Here is a 19,082-nt window from a genome sequence, read left to right as displayed (position 1 = left end):
CACAGGTCTATAATTACTTGTGTCAGCCTTTGATCCTCCTTTGTGCATTGGGGTCACATTTGCACATCTCCAGTCAATGGGTACTTCCCAAAGAAGCTCTCATAATTATGGCAAAGGGTTTGCTTACTTCCTTTGCTGCCTCCTTTAATATAACTGGATATATCCCATCCACCCCGAGTGCCTTTTTTATGTTTATCCTCAACAATTTCTCCTCCACTTTCCTCTCAGTTATTACAAAATCATCTAGCTCACTGCCAGAGTTTACTTCACCTCTGGCATTCCCCTTCCTGAAAAACTCCTCGTGTGAATGTAGATGCAAAATACTCGTTTAGTTTATTAGCCACCGAGCAGGATCATCAAATCTTGAACCATGAATATCCAGTGGACCAATCTGATTCATCCCTTTCCTTCTAGAGTTTACATAGGTAAAGAACTCTTTTCTGTTTTTCTTTGCTTCCTTTGCCAAGGATTTCTCATAATCTGCCTTTCCTGCCTAATCTCCTTTGTGACTTGGTTACAGACCAGCTTATATCTATCACAGGATTCCATGTCACCCATTAATTTATATGTATCCCATGCAGTTTTCTTCTCTCCCATATGTCTCATTAGGTCATCTGACTTCCATTTAGGCCTAAACCTTGAACAATATTTCTTAGTTGGTATGTAAAGCCTGGTAGCTTCCAAGATAAGTTCGTTGAATGCTTCCCATTTTGAATTTGTTATTGGTAACATCATCAGTTGGTCCCACTGTATAGAATTTAAATACTGTCTCAGACCATCGTAGTCACCTTTACGAAAGCAAAAACCCTTCCCTTTACCCTTGATGGTAGTTACCTCTTTGAGTAAATCCCACTTCAGCACACTGTGTTCACTGCCACCTATTGGTTCCTTTATCTGCAGATTCTTGATGCATGAAGAATCACTACTTATAATCAGATCAAGAGTATTACTCCCTGTAGGTGCCTCCCGAACATGCTGATGTAGAAAACAATCATCCAATAAATCCACAAAAGCCTTGCTAATATGTGAGTGACCAACCCACAAATTCCAGTCAATATCTGGGAAATTAAAATCCCTTATTATACTCATCAGAATCATTAGGCCTATAGCACACTCCTACTCTCAATTTTGATCTCCAAGTGCTTATGTCACACCAAACTGACTTGACACTGCACTTCCAGCGATGTCGACTGGCTTAACTTCCTTGGATTTTGTGTTTCTGAACTAATAGCATAACCCCTCTTCCCTTCCTATCCTGTCTACCCTTTCTGTACACATTTTACTCCCCAAATTCCAGTTCTGCATTCCTTATATCTGTGTTACACCACGTCTCTGATATCCCAACAATATCTGCCTTTGATGTTTTGAGCAATACCTCAAATTCATCAAATTTATTTACCAAACTCCTAGCATTGGTGTACACGCAAGTATACAACCCATGTGTTTACTTGTACCGCAATGATTCCTAGCAGTCTCTTAAATATCCTTCATCTTGTTTTCTAGGCTGCTGCTCATTCCAATAGAAGCAGTGCAAGAATCACTTTCATCTCTGCCAGTGGCTACAGTTAATCTATTAGTCCTGGTATCCCCCCCCAAGCTAGCAGTTTTCCGACCCACCTAACACTGCCTCAATAGCATCAGCAAATATTATTGCACCCTTTCTATTTAAGTGTATCCCATCGCTGTAGAAGCAGTCTCTCCTGTTAACAAGTACAGACCAGGTTGAAAAAAAATTCCACCCCTTGAGCCTTGCACAATTGATCCAGGGCCGAATTGATTGATCATCTTCAAATTTCGATGCTAAGCCTGATATACCTTCATCAATATCATTAATAAATATAGAAACCAACAATAATGGACACAGCACTGAACCCTGGGATGCTACACCAATAATGTTAGTCCAAGAAGAGTAGTGTCTGTTAATAACCATTCTCTGTCCTCTCCCACTCACCTTATCCATAGCAATAAATCATCACTTTATCTATAGCAGTTTTTTTTTTGCCCCCCCTCGCTTTTTTCCATTATATATGGGGTCATCGTTTTTATTGTTTTTGCATGCAATTTTACTATGGCCGGATGCCCTTCCTGATGCCAACCCTCACCCTTTATCTGGGCTGGGGATGTACTGCCGTCATTCCCTGACCTTTCACATCCTCTGTATTTGGTGGTCACAGGCTCGAACCCCGGTCTAATCAAGAACCGTGTTCTACGCACTACTGCTCCTGCCTGCCTGGCTACAGAGGTGCCACTTTACCCATAGCAGTAACTTGCCCTTAATGCCACACTTCTCCAATTTATACTGCAAAGTTTTATGTACAACTGTATCAAAAGTATTGTTACAACTGTATATCAACTGTATTGTTACAACTGTATCAACTGTATTGTTACACAGCACCGTTTCAGAGCTGATTGGCTCCTCTTCATTGGGTGGGCAGGCACTCTGCTGTTGCAATGATGGCAAGGAAGTTACGTAGTATAACTCCACAATATGAGAGATGCCTGATGGTGTGTAGTAATTTAAATTACGTGGCATTTTAGGAGCCAATCAGCTCCGAAACGCTGCCGTCTGGGTGGTGGCATCCACTGAGAATAAGTAACAGTAGTCTTCTCCTGTGGTGAAGAGTTACTTATTCGAGGTAGTGCAATATCATGGCAACTTGTTGTGAAGGTATTCACAATATGAGATATACATAATGATGCCAATCTTATAACTATTTAGTAGTTAGCTGCGAGCAGATTTGATGCATTTGCACTAACTTGTAAGCATATCTGAAAAGTTAAAATCCCCCGTTATAAAACATTCTAATTAATTGGCCCTTGCTGTTTATTGATCTCTTCAGTCATTTGGTCTGTAACAAACTCCTACTCTCATTTTCATTTTCCCAGTGTTTATGTTCAGACTGATTCAACATTGCACTAGCTACCCATGTCTACAGGTTGCACTGCCTTAGATTAATATGCTTCCTAACTAAAAGCATAACCTCCCCCTCCTCTCCTATCTGCCCTCTGTACCTTTTGACCATTGTGAGAGCAAACAATCAAGCAGAAATAGAAAATCAGGCAAATATTGCACTGAAGTAACTATAGGAGTGGGTGCAGTTCCACAAACTAAAAATTGCACCAGACAAAACCAAAACTGGTTCTGTATTTTCGATATTAAAGGGCTCAATCAAAAGAGCACCAGTTATTAAAATCTATGACACTTTCATCAGGATGGTCCAAGAGTTAAAGTATCTTAGTATAATTTTTGATACTAAGATACTTTAGACCATATAGCCAAGAAAATCAGAAGCCTTGATTGCCGGAATCAGCCACGCTGACTGGGGTTTAAATAAGAAAACACTCAGCTTAATCTATAAATCAGTATTTATCCCCGGCATCTGGTTCCATAGGACAGCAATTGCAAGAAATAAAAGAAAACTAGAGAGCATTCATAGAGTTATCCTACTGGCCATTAGCAGAGCTTGCTACATGGTGAGTACCCCACCCTACAAGTCTTGGTAGGTATTCTCCCATTGGATTTAGAACTTTCCAAGTGCTCAAAATTCTTCGTCTCTACAGTTCATAGCCTCAAACCCAACCATTAACAATATTGTTGTACCTCAAGGTTTAAGTCATAATTGTAATATTAAAAGGACATAAAAACGTCTTACTTTATAAAAAGTTCACTTTATTTCACTAATATATCTTTAGTTAAACCTAAATGCATAACCATTTAAAACTTATAAATTTCTCTTGTGTTGTTACATGATGAGCAGGACAGCTGAACTTTTTTTTTTTTTTTTTTTGTAGTTGTTGGCGCATCGGCTTCTGTGGCCATAGTGCACCTCCCAAGGTTTTTGCAGTACTTTGATCCAAGCCCGAGGCGGGATTCGAACCTGCGACCTTTGGGTTGCCATGCAGGCAACCCACTTTACCCACCTGGCTAGCCTGGTCGGCCCAGCCGAACTTAAGCAGCAGCAGTACATGATAAATGATACAGCATCACAAGTAGGATGTTGTATCATTTATTGTTTTTCTGTTATGGGAGATTGATTGGGAACATAAAGAATAATGTTAAAGCTGTATTTATATTTTTCTTGCTAAGGAATTAATTTTGTTAGAGAATATCCTATAAATAGAAAGATGGATTTTATATAGTTAAAAAAAAAGCTTAATTTTGTGCTTATTGTTGATAGTAGTGCAGCTGTAATGCTAAAAATTTGGGCATTTTTGGCAAAGGTTTTTTTTTTACTTGAAATGTGGTCTCTTTTTAACCTTGAGCCTGGTGTGTAGGGTGTAGGAGACCCAAAGTGTGTGTGTTTTTTTTTTTTTTTAGGGGAAAAAATTATTAGAAGGAATGTTCAGAACAGTGAGTAAAATTTATTTTACCTTAACGAACCATTCTCTGTTCCCATTGCAACTCATAATTGGTCCATTCCTTTAACCCTTTATTGATCAACATGGGTTGGTTGGAAATTTATAAGACGTCAAAGCACTAGTACAGTAAGTTATGACACATTTGAAGGAGAAATACTTATGGTTGGGATTCTTAGCTACTGATTACAGAATGGGCATTTTAGAGATCTTGAATAATAAGAAGAATACACAGTGGAAGGGAGTCGTTTACATCAGATGTAACCAGTGAGATCATTAAGTAGACCTTGTCCTAGTTTCTGGTATAGCAAAGCAGACTTGAATGGTCTTCATCTACCACGTTTGTTCTGCCACTTCTGAACTCTTTCACCAATTCGTGCTAAGGCAGATTACAAGATTTTGGCAAAGATTGCAAAAAAAAAACAGCAACAAAGACAGCTATGCTTGTGTTAATAATAGAAGAAAGGTTTTAAATCACATTGGGCCACTTTGTTGGTGGTTTAACTGTTGATGATCCTGCTCAAGTTGCTTACAAACTGAATAGGTGTTTTGTATCTACATTCACACATGAGAGAATCCTTGGATTCAGGAGAGGTCCGTGTGGACAGGAAATGTGCAAATGTCCTCATTTCATGAAGGGGAACCAAAAGGTGACATGAATAATTACATATCTATTAACTTAATGTCAATTCCAGAAAAAATAATGGAGTCACTGGTTAAAGAAGTAATGAAGGACCGTCTTGACAGGAATGAAATTATAATGCATTTACACCACTCCTTAACAAATGCATGCATTTGTTAAGGAGTGGTGTAAATGCAAGACCACTCTGATTAGATACCCTTAACAAATCCATGCTGTGACTGCAGTATAATTGCATTCCTGTCCATATGGTTCTGCATTACTTCTATTGACCCCCATTTAAGGAATTGAGCATACATTTCACATCTCCAGTCCATAGGGACCTCCCCTGAATCCAAGGATGCTCTCATAATTATGGCTAAAGGTTTGCTCACCTCCTTTGCTACCTCCCTTAATATGATTAAATAGATCCCATCCACCCCAGTTGCCTTTTTTATGTTTAGCTTCAACTTTCCATTCAGTTATCACAGTCATTTAGCTCCCCATTGGAGTTTGATGAACTTCTGATGTCCCTTCCCATACAGAATTACTCATTTGCAGATGTAGATGCAAAATATCTATTCAGTTTGTCAGCAACCTTAGCAGGGTCATCAGCAGTTAACCCATTGACATCGTATCCCAATGTGTTTCAACCCCTTCCTTGTGTTATTAATATAAGCATAAAGTCTTTGCTGCTTTTCTTGGAATTCTTCGCCAGAGACTTCTGGCGAAGAATGGAGTTTACAATAAATTATCAATACAAACATTAATCGTATTTAGCAGTCATGGGCTTGAACCCTGGTCCACTCCAAGAGCACATGCTACTGCACTCTCGCTCCTGATCACTTGGCTACATCTCTTTCCATTTTAATACTATGCTTATGCAGTGTTCTCCTCGAAAAAGGTTGCCAACCGGGTGGCATTACGAAGTAGCTGGGCGGGGAAATATTATACTGTACTCCGCAATATTTTAAAATTTTCTGTTATTTATAAATGTGATTTAAGCAATACAGAGCAAAAATTAATTGCATATTTTAACATTATATTCTCCTGTCGCATTGACCTCAATTGCATAGTATGTTCAAATTAATATTGATCAAGATCAGTGAGCAGTGCCATATGGTACCACAAGAATCACTTAAATTTTAGCCAGGTGGTCAGTTAAATTCACCAGAGGTGCACCCATATGATAGATCCTGGGGAGAACACTGCTTATGAAACTGCTACAAAATTGGCCTGTTTCCTTTTATACATGATCTATATCATGTTATTTCTGCTATTGACTACCTGTACAGTCATCACTAATTTCTGAACACTTTGTACATATATAGGAAACCTTATCAAATTCAGTCCACTTACGTTGCCTGTTTCTCTGTCTGTCTCTCTCTCTCCAGAGCAATGAAGGCATGTCGTGAACATGAGGACCTTGGACCTCTCTCTAGGCCTCGTAGTGCTTCAACCAGTGAAAACTCAAAGCCAATTGCAACTCGACGTCCAGTTGCAGTTGTTAATCCTCAGCCTTTAGGTACAAGAGAACGTTGTGATAGCATGCCAAGTCGTCCTCGTACCATTAGTGAAGGTCAGCAAATAGGAAGCAGGTAATGTTTATGCTGTGTTTATTAGCACTAAATGATTTTTTTTATGTATAGTGTAAAATTCAGTTTGTAAAGTGAAAGTACAATGAAACTAAGTCTATATTTAAACTTTAAACAAGTTTTACCACTTTATTTTTTTTTTTATTTAAAAATAGAAGCAAAGAAGTATTTAATTTTACATATTTGTACTTGTAGTTTTTTTGTTATTTAGCTTGGGTTTCGTAAACCTAATTTGCCATAAATAAGTATTCAATTTTATGAAAATTGTAGTCCCAAATTAGTATATATTTTTTTATTATAAGAAAATAAGAATATCCTATAATTTTGGTTTCTATAGAGAAGAGTTTATTAAATATGAAAAATGCTAAACTGTTTTTCTCTGACCACACTTATTAGTGCAGAAATTGTTGCATTTGATGTTATTGATTTGTTTATATTAAATTCTTAAAGCACTGAGTAAATTAAAATATTTAATAAGGTGAAAATGTCAAAAAAAATAACTACAATTTTGGAATATGGTGGAATCAGGAAGGATAAAATAACTGAAAATAGCTAGGATGTATCATGGTACTGCATTACATGATGTATCATGTTAATAACTTCAGTGTACATTTACTTTAATGATTGTCCTCCACATTGGGAGGATTTATAGGAAATTCGGAAGAAAATGGAATTACCAGAATGTTGCTTTATAAAGCATGTAGTAGTAGTTAGAGGCTTGTGATGCAAGAAAGTAAGCTTATGTAGCATCATCCGGGAAAAAAAAAAACCCCAACCATTTCACACATCTGTTCCCTCTAAATTTTTGTCCAGTTCCTCCTTGAATTTATTTAAGCTATCAACTTCCACAACGACAGATGGAACCCCAACGACAATTTGTTCCAGCAATCAACTACCTACTGGCTAAAGGCAAATTTCCACACATCCATTCTGTTACTATCTTTCCTCAATTTGAATTTATGCCCCCTCAGGTTTGTAATCTGAGTAAGAGGAAGAATCCCATCAGAATTGAGCATGCTCAAACCATTCAAGGCCTTATACATCTCAATCAGATCATCTCATAGGTGCCTAGTCTCCATACGCTGCTATTTGCAGAACTTAAGCCTTTCTTGGTAAGACCACCCTTTTGTTGCTCTTCTCTGTACTCGCTCAAGCAACTCTACATCCTTCCTAAAATGAGGCCTTCAAACTTGTGTGCAGTACTCAAGGCGTGGTCTGACCATTGCCCTTATACAAAGGGATAATGACCTCCTTTTCCCTACTAGCAAAATTCCTGTATATCATTGACAATACCCCATGACCTGCTCTGGCAGCATATCTGCACTGCTCAGAAAATTTCAAAACTGACTGCACGATTACTTCCTGGTCTTTTTTCATTTTCTACCACCCTAAGTGTAGTACCACACAGTTGGTATGTTTCTGTGGGGTTACTTCTACCTGTATGCAGTACTTTGCATTTGTCAATAGTAAACTTCAGTTTCCAACTCTCAGCCCATCTGCCCAAATTTTCTATATCCTGTTGCAGTAGCACACTGCCATTACTGTCATTAACAACCCTGCCAACCTTTGTATCATCTGCAAACTTGGACATTAAGCTTGATATACAAAGGGTACTAGGAAAGTTTTGCAATACAGCTTTGTTTATTTAATTTTTTCAAAGTAATTTCCTCTACATTCAATACACCTCTCCATCCTCCGAAACCAATCTTTAAACCAGTTCTGCCAAGTTTCAATAGGGAGTAAAGCACACTCGTCCCAAGACCGTAGAAGGTCCTCATCACTGGAAAACCGCCTCCCTTTTAGCTTCATTTTCACATGCGGGAACAGTGCAAAGTCGCAGGGAGCAAGGTCTGGACTGTAGGGAGGGTGCTCGAGAAGTTTCAGTCCTGTCGTGGTCAAATATTCGGTGCAGGCTTTGGCGCGGTGAGCTGGAGCATTTTCGTGATGGAGGTACCAGGTGTCCATTCTTGACTTTGGCCGCAGGTTCTTCATAGATCCAATGACTTTAGGCAGGCATTGTTCAGTATACCACTTAGCTGTGACTGTCTTCTGGGTGTCCAAAACAACACGTTCCACAATTCCACTCGATTTGAAAAATACAGCTATCATTTTCTTCTTTACAGATCGGGATTTTCTGACAATTACGGGTGTGTCGTCATCATCAAAGACCCAAACTTTGTTTTGAGCCTTGGTCGGCAGATCGTAATAGTACAGCCAAGTCTCGTCACCTGTCACGATGTTGTTCACATACCGAGATTGTCCCTTATCAAACTTTTTTAACATCTCCCGGCACCAAGTCACACGTCGTGTCATCTGCTCTTCAGTCAGTTGATGCGGCACCCAGAGAGAACAAAGTTTCTTCACGTGCAAATGATCTTGCAGAATCGAACGAATTGCTGGTGCATTTAGGCCCAAAGTATCCTCTATCTGTTGGTAGGTCACTCGCCTGTTTTCGTCAAGCATTTTCCTCACAGCAGTAACGTTTTCCTCCGTAACTGACGTTCGTGGCCTTCCCGGCCTCTCAGAATCCTCCAGAGTGAAATTTCCTCTTTGGAATTCTCTATACCACCTGAATATCGTTGTACGATGTGGACAATCATCATCTAGTGCAAGAGTCATTTCTTCTAAGCACTGGTCTATGGTTAAACCACGCACAAAATTATACCGCAAAACTGTCCTTATCTCATTTCGTGACCACGATGCCATCGCAAGCACTTTACACTCTCACTACTAATGAATAACTGAGCCCATCGACTTGCCGCGGCGGCTACTATGCACGTATGAACATGTCTCAACATGCAGCAACAAGCAGCTTCCTGTGATTCATTGTTGTGTCATATTGCAAAACTTTCCTAGTACCCTTTGTACCTTCATCAATATCATTAATAAATATACAAAACAACACCAAACACTGGGGGACTCCACTAATGTTATTGGTTTAGAAATGGAGGAATTACCTCTGTGATGTCTTGTAGAACACTTCAGTGCTGATACTCTCTGTTGTTGAATAACTATACAAATAGATTACATGTATTCCACATCCTCGTAGACAAAATCAATGATCCGATGCACCATAGAATCGGAGGCCCACGGACTCCAAGCCCAACCCCAAAATACATTAAATCACCAACCCTAATCTTTGAGCAAGAGAATACAATACATCCGTATTTTAAAAACAATTTAAATACTATAAAACCAAATAAATAATGAATCCATACTTTTAATACTTTAAAAACTAATATTAAAACATAAAAAACATTAATAAGACTCCTCTGAAACATTAAGAAACTAAAGAATTTTTTTTTTTGTTGAAAATCAAGAATAAATTTCATAGTATTTAAATTGTTTTTAAAATACGGACTTATTGTATTCTCTCGGTCAAAGATTAGGTTTGGTGATTCAATGTATTTTGGGGTCCATGGGCCTACGATTCCATGGTATCGTAGGCCCATGGAATCACCCCCCACCTTTTTATTACTGTTATTAGTAATAATAAGGTGGGGGGTGATTCTCAAACCAGCAGTTCAGTGCTGCTTGTAGCAGTGAAGAGCTGTTAGAGTACTTTAAGTTCATCCCATACAAGAAAGAAAAGTTGATGAAAACTGCAAGATAAAGGAAATTGTGAGCATTCTGAAGAAATGATTAATGAAAACTCAGTTAAAATTTATTGCATCCAGAATTGCCACTGATTCGCATTTTTCATAATGAAATACAGTAGTTTATTTTAACTATTGTGAGTAGAATTTTCAAGGGGCTGAAACAGTTCAAGCATTCTCAAAAATTTAGATATTGATGATTTTGAATCAGGAAACTGACTTTGTTTAGAAACTTCAAGTTAATAATGAAATATAAGCTGAAATCATGTCATAATCAGAAAATAAAAATATTCATTACTGTTTAGTGCCCATATTATTTCAAAGAAAATAATAAGATATTGATCATTTGCAAAAAATTTTGTTTGTACCTAAAGGGTGCAAACAATCTTTAAAAGAAATTTAAGATCCCCCTCCCCTTTAAGAGATCTCAAAATTGATTGCTGCTTTACCAGGGGTTATTGAATTTGATTCACTGATGGGTGAGTGAAAGCTTCTTCAACTAAACATGAAAGTTAAGTGGAGCACAGAAAGGTTGATTGGGCTTTTCCTAAGAAAAAAAAAAATCTTCAGTTGGAAGTAAAAAAAAAAAAACTAATAGTAGTCAAGATTGTGAAAGGCTAGACTTGCACCCTCCTATTGTGGTGCAGATATAGAACACAGTTTTCTCATTCTAGTGGAGTTACTGACTGATAAAGCCAGTAGTGCTGTGACCCTATGTAGGCAAAATAAAATTTACCGCCCTAAACATTGAATAGTGATAAATGTTAACCAATCAGAAAGTGATGTAAAAAAAAATTGGGCGTTGTCCTGAACTGCTGTCCATGGACGATGCCTACCTTGCCTACCCACTTGCAGCAGCCCTGATAAAAGCTGCAAAGAAAGTTTAAATTTAAGTGGAAAACTAATGGAGTGATTCTCTCAAACAATGTGATATCAAGCCAGAACTTGTCTGTATTATTTGTAAATTGCTAAGTTTTGTGCAGAATGCACACAAAGGAGTGCAGTCCGGAAAAAAAATCTTGAAAAGGAAACACAAGCTAAGGAAAGAAGCAGGCTAGAAAGAAATGGAATTAAGAGAGAATGAAAGTAGCTGAAGTGGAAAATACAAAACATATAGCAGAAAAACAAGAATGAAAATGTAGTTCTTGAAATTTAAGTTCAAACATACTTATCAGAATTTTTTGCATGAAGCTAACAACTAATTAAAGAAGCATTGCAAAATGATTTTGAAAAAGCTAAATTGGCAAAATCTATGATAGAAGGTATTATGAAAGCCAATGAAGGAACTGAGGAAAAGAAAATTGCTGTTGTTGATTTGCTATAAAAGGTACTGAAGGATGATTCCAACTTAGTCATAGACATATGTACTGCCAGTGTTGTGGAGAGTCTAAAACAAGTGGAGATTTTGTTCTTTGCTCAGTGAGGAAGTACTTTATTGCTGCATGTGACTATATGGTGCAAGAGTAGCACAAGTTTCCAGTACAGCTTGGTGTTGTTAAAGATTAACAAATAAATGAAGCAATAAATAGTTTGCATCATCATTTCTGTCACCAACATGTAATAATAGCATCTGTAGGTTCTCACACTTTCAGTTTGAAAATCTATCAGATGTTATTAAGAAAGAAGAAATAATTGATGTGCAGTGGGCCTTGGTTAAGGAACTAACAAGCACAAGGACACTTGAAATATAAAAAATTATCCCAAGTCATGCTTGGCATTTTAACAATTGCTCATATCAATGCCGGTTAGAAAAGCAAAAACTGAGTTCAGATCTTTTCTTTCTGGTGAAGCTTTGGCTCTTGACAGCCAAGTCTGTACAGTAGTACCAATGTTATGAACAATACTTTGAATGAACATTTCTCAAGAGGGCAAAGTCTGCAACAGTATCTTTCTTGAAGCAGTTAGAATCTGTTGATTTCTAATAGAATATCCAAAGAGAAATCAGTAGTCAGAAAAATGTTAGATAAGCTAGCATTTAAGAGCATAGTGCACTGGTAAACGTGGCTCCATTTAAATATAAGATGTGCAAAATGTGTATTTTTCCAGTGAAATCTGATTCCTAGTTCCGTTTCAGCTTCAAAAAATCTCCTGTTTTTTTGGAAAGAACTGCTTTTTGCAAGAAAAAAATAAAAATAAATAAAATCCTGTTTTCTTCCTGTTTACAAATGCCTGATCTCCAGTGTTTTGTAAGTAAAAAGTTGGCAGCTGAGGTGTTAAAACAAACAATCTTTACTGGGAGTTACAGTCACTCCTCATGCTACCCTCAACACCTCCAAGGGACTATAATGGAGTGGGATTTATTAACTGTCTCAGAGGAAGAAATAGTCCAAGAACTTGGAGATTGAATTGGACAGGCAAAACATATTATGACTAGAAAGGATGACTAACTTATTCCTACACAGAACATTATACTCAATTTTAGCTTCCCCATTCTACCACAAACAGTTAAAAGCAGCATATTTGTTATGTTGAATTATGAGTATATATTTGCTGATGCTATTGAGGCCGTGTTAAGTGGGTCAGAAAACTGCTAGCTTCGGAGGGACATACAGACTAATTAACAATAGCCACAGGCAGAAATGAAGGTGATACGTGTACTGCTTCTATTGGAACATGCATTAGCCGGAAAGCAAGATTCCAGGGATTTCAAGGCCTGCTGTGGATCATCTTGAAACAAAGAAATACATGAGCTGTCTTAGTATAACTAAGAGTAAGAACGGGTGCATGTCTGCTTGCATGTACACCAATGCTAGAAGCATAGTAAATAAATTTGATGAATTTGAAGTGGTGGTACTCAGATATAAGGGATGCAGAATTTGAATATGAGTACAGTGTATGCAGAAAGGACAGACAGGACAGGAGGGTGGGAGGGGTTATGCTCTTAGTTAAGAAGCACATAAAATCTAAGGGCTGCACCTACAACAAACTTACTTAAGCTCCAGGTGTCTTCCAAGTTTCAGAATTCACTATTTATAGATGCAGCGGAGGCACCAGCTTGTGGAGAAATCCTTATACTTGTTAGGTTATCTTGCCTCCAAACTATCTCAGAAGTAATAGCATTATGCATTACTATCATCAGAATTACTTAAACTCTGACTTAAACCCTGAGTGCTGAACTTGATCATATACTAGCTTCATTCTCCATCTCAACTTTGTATCCTAGGAGATCTGAATGGTCAAATGCATTTTGGGAATCCCCTTACATGGATGTCAGAGATCAGCTAATATAATTTCATAGTAGCTTTTACGATATGAGCCCCTCAACACCAACATTTAAGCCAGGTTGGCTTAAATGTCGCCTAGAGGTCGAATACTGGATCTTCCATGGATATCTTATCCCCTAGGAAGCCTCTTTGCCATATCAAAAATTATTCTGTGCACTTGCATAGAAAAATAATTTTAAAAATGTTTTACTTGTAAAGACCACCATCCTCACTCTGGCAGGGTTGTTCTTCCATAGGTGAAAGTACCCTCTAATGCAGAAATTCTCACTCAGCCATCCAAGCCAGTTGCACCTATATTCCATACAAAATCCTACAAAGAAATATCTTGCCATTCTTCTTAGGTGGAACTAATTTCAAGTCTTTCCAGGGGATGTTCTTATATGATATGGATGAAGCAGCAAAGGGAGCTCTATCTTTTTGTTTCAATTATTTTCTCCCATATTCTACTTACTTTACCCAAGAGCCACGATCAGCCTATACTCATTATAAAAGTTTTATACATGACAGTGTAAAAAAAATTATGGAGGTCCTAAAGTCTCGAAACTTTATTAGACAGTTGGACAGACAACTTGAATAGTCGAGACCCACTAATTTTCGTAAAGTCGGACAAATGCTAATAATTTATTGTAATTTTTCCTTGTAGTGGAGTTGCAATCTCATTATAGATTTAAAATAAACTTTGTGGATTTTTTCCGAAAAAGGATAGTATAGGCTATTTTTGGAATATTAAATTTTAGAAATATTATATTTTAAGGCAGAAGAATTCTCTTACCTGGGGTTTTCTTCAGGAACTGCTGCATCTGGGTGAGATGTAATTTGAAAGGTGTTGAAATAGCATATATCTAGTAGGAGGACGAAGGAAAAAGTCAGCTTTTGTCCTTAAAAAAAAAAAAAAAAAAAAAACTATTAAAAGAATTTAATATTCCAAAAATAGCCTATACTATCCTTTTTGGAAAAAATCCACAAAGTTTATTTTTTTCCATAATGAGATCACAGATCTACTACAAGGAAAAATTACAATAAATTATTAGCATTTGTCTGACTTTACAAAAATTAGCTGGTCTTGGCTACTCAAGTTGTCTGTCCAGGTACCACACAGGACATCATCACGTCACTTATTTTCATCTTTTATGAGTTGATATTCTTCTTCTGGTAAAATATGTTTAACAATTAAACATATGAAATTTAGTAGTCACAGATCTGGAAAAGTGACACCAACAATAAACTTTACCAGATAAAAGAAGATCCAAAGCTGTGACTCTCTGGCTTCCAATGAAACAGACAAGAGGAAGCGATACTGGCAAGATTCAGAATTGGGCACACGCATCATACTCATCTCTTCCTATTATTAGGAGAAAACTCACCACAGTGCTCATCCTGTCAGCGGCAACTTATAGTCTGACATTTTCTGGTTGATTGTCCCTCCCGTCAAACACTTTTCAGTCCCTCTCCTCATTGAATATATCACCTGATTTATCTTATTTCTTAGGAAATTAAGCAAATATTGAAGAATTTTTATTGTATCTAAAACATATTGGCTTGTACAGATGCATATAATTTTAACAACTCTAACAATATGCTTCTTGTGAATTAATGAGTCATTAAACCCAATATCAACAACAATGTTTTAGTAGATAGCCCTGCTCTTTCATATGGAAAGCAGAATGTACATAACAGCTTTAGCACCCTCGGCTTTTACAGACATTAGCATAGTACAGTCAGTCCTCATATAACACGTGTTTGCATTACACGAATTCGATCATACATGATTTATAAATAGGGGAACGATATCTGATATAACACAAACCGAATTCGCTTATGCACGATTCGCCTTTGTGTTTACAAGAAATGACAGTCGAATGCGGAATCACCCCAACTGAATGCAACACGATAGGAATGAAGAGAAGATTCTGAAAATGTATTTATGTGTTTTATATCAGTGAAGGGGAAACACATTTCGCCATAATAACGTAAAAACCAACACAATTCCAGCTATCGGTATAATTGCAAATGCAATTAGATCGAGTTTACTACCAGTTTATAACAGATTCCACTAGCAGGAACGCAACTGGAAATTGTTTTAATTGTTTTATGGTAGTAACCCCCAGAAATGTGCTTTAGTAAAATGTGAGGTGTTAATAGTGTATCTCTGCCTTTACGGCATTGTTTATTCAGTTGCTACACGCATGCAGCTTTGTTTATGTGTATCAAGCGTGTCTCGTTTTGTAATTGTGCTTTATTCCCTAAAAATGAATAAAATACTTAAAAGGTGTGAAAAGGAAGCGTCCTGATGATGACACTGCAGATTCAGAGAGAAAAAGAAAAGCAATATCGATAAACAGAGGCGGACTGGGTCAAAAATTCTTACCCGGGAAAATTTGTAGTGGCCTCATGCTAGCTTTTATGGCCAAAATCACACCGGCCTCCGGCCCACTGGGGTTTTCCCGGTAAGGCTTATGGCCAGTCCGCCTCTGTCGATAGAGAAAAAATATGAAATTGTGAAACGCTTTGAGCGAAATGAAAGACCATGTGATATTGCACGTGCTACAGACCTAAATGAGGCAACGCCGAGAATTACAAAGAATGCAGTGAAAATAAAAACAACTTTCACAGCAGGAACAACTCAAAGTGTAATTAAAATCCATTAGATTAAGACACAAAGAATTGGAAGAGATGGAACAGCTGTCATCTGTTTGGATAGAAAATCAAACAAAAAACAAGTTTGCTTATGATAGAAGCAAAAGCATTAGCAATAATAAATTTTATTACGTAATAGTCGTAATAAAATACGTAAGTATTTTTTTACGATTATTTATTGTGTTTGGTAATGTTTTGGTTAAAAATGTGTGTTCAATCTTGGGTGGCCGGCACCTAACCCTATTTTTCCCATAGGGCCTGTTGTTTATATTGCACGATTTTGCGGCGCCTCCGTAGCCAGGTGGGAAGGAGCAGCAGTGCGTAGCACATGCTTCTTGATTAGGCCGGGGTTCGAGCCCGTCACCACCAAATTCGGAGGATGCGGAAAGGTCAGGAAATGACCACCGCATATCCCGGAGCAATATGGCCTTAGTTGCTAATGCTCCTAAAAACCAAAATAACAACAACAACAGCACGATTTTGCATTGCACGAGGGTTTCTAGGAACACAACTATCGTGCTATACGAGGACTGACTGTACCGGATATTTTATGTTTTTAAAAGTGATTAGCCTCTATAATTAGTTTTTATAAAATCATTAACTGAAGTATGTAGTGATCAATTATTAAAAACCTGTTACATGTACAAGTCCAGATATACATCAGATTAAATGCTCCCTCAACTAATCCTTTATAAAAATCACATCTCTGATACATTATTGTCTAAGTTGCTATTGTACCTCTAAAATCCAAATAAATCAAATCAAAAGGTTCTTCTCCGATGCTAATAAATATCTTAGTGCAGACTAAACTGCAATATGGAATTTGCAAATGGAAGTGGCTTGTTTGAAGTTCCGTTATACTCAGTTTATGTGTAAAGAGTTTCTCCTCAGGCATTTCACATGATTTCTTAATGCATTTCTCATGCCTGTAACATAAGGTTATTTTTTTTATCATTATTGAATATATAAAATAATTTAAAATAATATAAAATAATTTAATAACAGGTCCTCCTATTATGCTTCTCCTACACATCCTTTGGACTTGCTAAGACCCCAGAGTAGTTATGGAAGGACTATGTCTTATTCCCCTCCTGGAATTGGGAATCCTCTCAAGTATGTAGATAAATTCAGTTCATTTTAGAAACATAATTGAATATGTTAATTTCATTGAATAGCTGATAATTTAAAAAAAAAGCATAAATTATCATACTGAATGTTAGCAATAATAATATAAATATTTGTCCATGACTTTACATGATGAATTGATTACTTAAATTATAGTTCTATCACTGAAAATTGCCTTGGTGTTGCACTACAAATAAACAATGCTTCCCTTTCAAGAATACATTAATAATAAATAGCAACATACTTTTGAAAAAAAGAAGGTGCAAGTAATTGACATTGAGGTAATTTGCAATTTGAAAGTTCATTGTGTGGTGGAAAGATTTTGTCTTTTCTAAAGTGAAACTATTCATTTACACTGGACAACAAATTTAAACTTTATTCATCTGGTGCTGATTAAAAAAAAAAAAAAAAATACCTCAGAACTGATATATATACTCTCCAAAAAATATATGGACACATTGATTTCACATTGACATACCCCCAGGGGCTCACATCTGGTGAGTATGGGCTTGGCACACCCAGGGTCCTGAGCTGGATATCATCATTCTTCTCTCTCTCTCTCTCAGGGTAATAGGGAATTTTTTTTTTTTTTTTTTTTTGACCGATGCAGCATAAGCCTCAGGCTTCCTTGCACCATATGGCTGATAATAATAATAATTGCATTTATTTCAGTAGTGCCTGTCTTCCCTTGTCCCCCTTTTGGCCACTATTGCACATTGCACCCCCCCCCCCTTCTGTAGGTTTTCCACCAATGAACAATAGGCTATAGTGGGTATAGTCCTTAATTCCTCCTGCAGAACAGTGACTGGTTGAGCCACCAATGTGAGATTTGTTGGTCTAGAACTCACCTAATTTTTCAATTCAACCTATAGGTGTTCCATGATTCAAATTGGGACTCTGTGCTGAATATTCCAACTATTGTACCTTCATGTTAGCTATTCTCAAAGAGCACAGTGGTATGGCATGGGACATTATCCTGTTGAAACAAACATGGGTCTGTACCAATGAATTTCCACATGATAGGGAGCAAAATTTTAAAGAATGTTAAGGTTGGAGTCAGCATTCATAGTTCCCTGCACAACCACCAAAGGTCCTAGACTAGATCATGAGAAAGAGTGCAATACCATAATCCCATCTGCTCCAATCATCATTATTGGCACAATGCACTCCAGGCATCATCCTTCACACCCACATCTACCTATATCTGTTTGCAGTAGGGTGCAGTGAGATTTATCACTTCATAGAGCCAATTTTCACTCCTCCATGGACCAATTACAGCATTCATTGCCCCATGCAAGACTGCTGAGACTGCTTATTACATTTGGCAATGTGTGACTTATGCATCACTGCTCTCCCATAAAAACCAAGGCTGTGGAGCTCCATACATATTTTACAGGGATATCAGAAATTGTTTTACTGCCCTTCCAAGTACCCCCTTATTTTGTGGAGTGAACTTCTGTGGTCTTCCTATGTGTTGCTGGACAGTGGTAGTATTGTCATGCTTCCATTTCACAATAACATCACCAACGGTTAACTTTGGATTGTGTAGGCTGTCCAGCAATAATATCACTCAGCTCTATGTGCTATGATATAAATAACTAACTTGTGTGGTTCATTTAACTTCCTTAAATACCAGTGGACTACAAAAATGGGTTTCAAGGTGCCATCAAAGTATGTGTGCATGCACGTACACAAAAAAATGAATTCACTTGCCTGTTTTCAAGAATAATGCACGAAATGTTGTCTTCTGTCTTGCTCGATGAAGGCCTGCCTGCCCGATGTCAATCTTCAATGTCAACATGACCCACTTTAATGTCATTGCATCAAAATCACACCTCTGTTTTTTGTTGTCACCTTTTTTGCCATATTTTTCTTAAAAATAGAGTAAAGTTTAATATTTGCATGGTTTTATGTTAGGAGAAATCCTGCA

The 19,082-nt window shown here is 37.4% G+C and overlaps 1 protein-coding gene across 5 annotated transcripts in view; it reads left to right on the top strand.

Annotated features, from left to right (window-relative positions):
- The window catches only part of LOC150085489 (uncharacterized), a 265,026-nt gene that overhangs the window by 127,025 nt on the left and 118,919 nt on the right, over nt 1-19,082 (top strand). For all 5 annotated transcript variants that reach the window (XM_090374071.1, XM_090374070.1, XM_090374069.1 and 2 more), the window contains exons 6-7: nt 6,370-6,573; nt 17,033-17,140. In XM_090374071.1, coding sequence (XP_090230197.1) covers nt 6,370-6,573; nt 17,033-17,140 — 312 coding nt within the window. The remainder of the gene's footprint in view (nt 1-6,369; nt 6,574-17,032; nt 17,141-19,082) is intronic.

The sequence above is a fragment of the Mastigoproctus giganteus genome, chromosome 5, assembly GCF_048544385.1.
Source record: "Mastigoproctus giganteus isolate SK-2022 chromosome 5, ASM4854438v1, whole genome shotgun sequence".
NCBI classification, from domain to species: Eukaryota; Metazoa; Arthropoda; class Arachnida; order Uropygi; family Thelyphonidae; genus Mastigoproctus; species Mastigoproctus giganteus.
The sequence above is the reverse complement of the archived record's forward strand: the minus strand, read 5'-3'. Positions and strand labels throughout refer to the sequence as shown.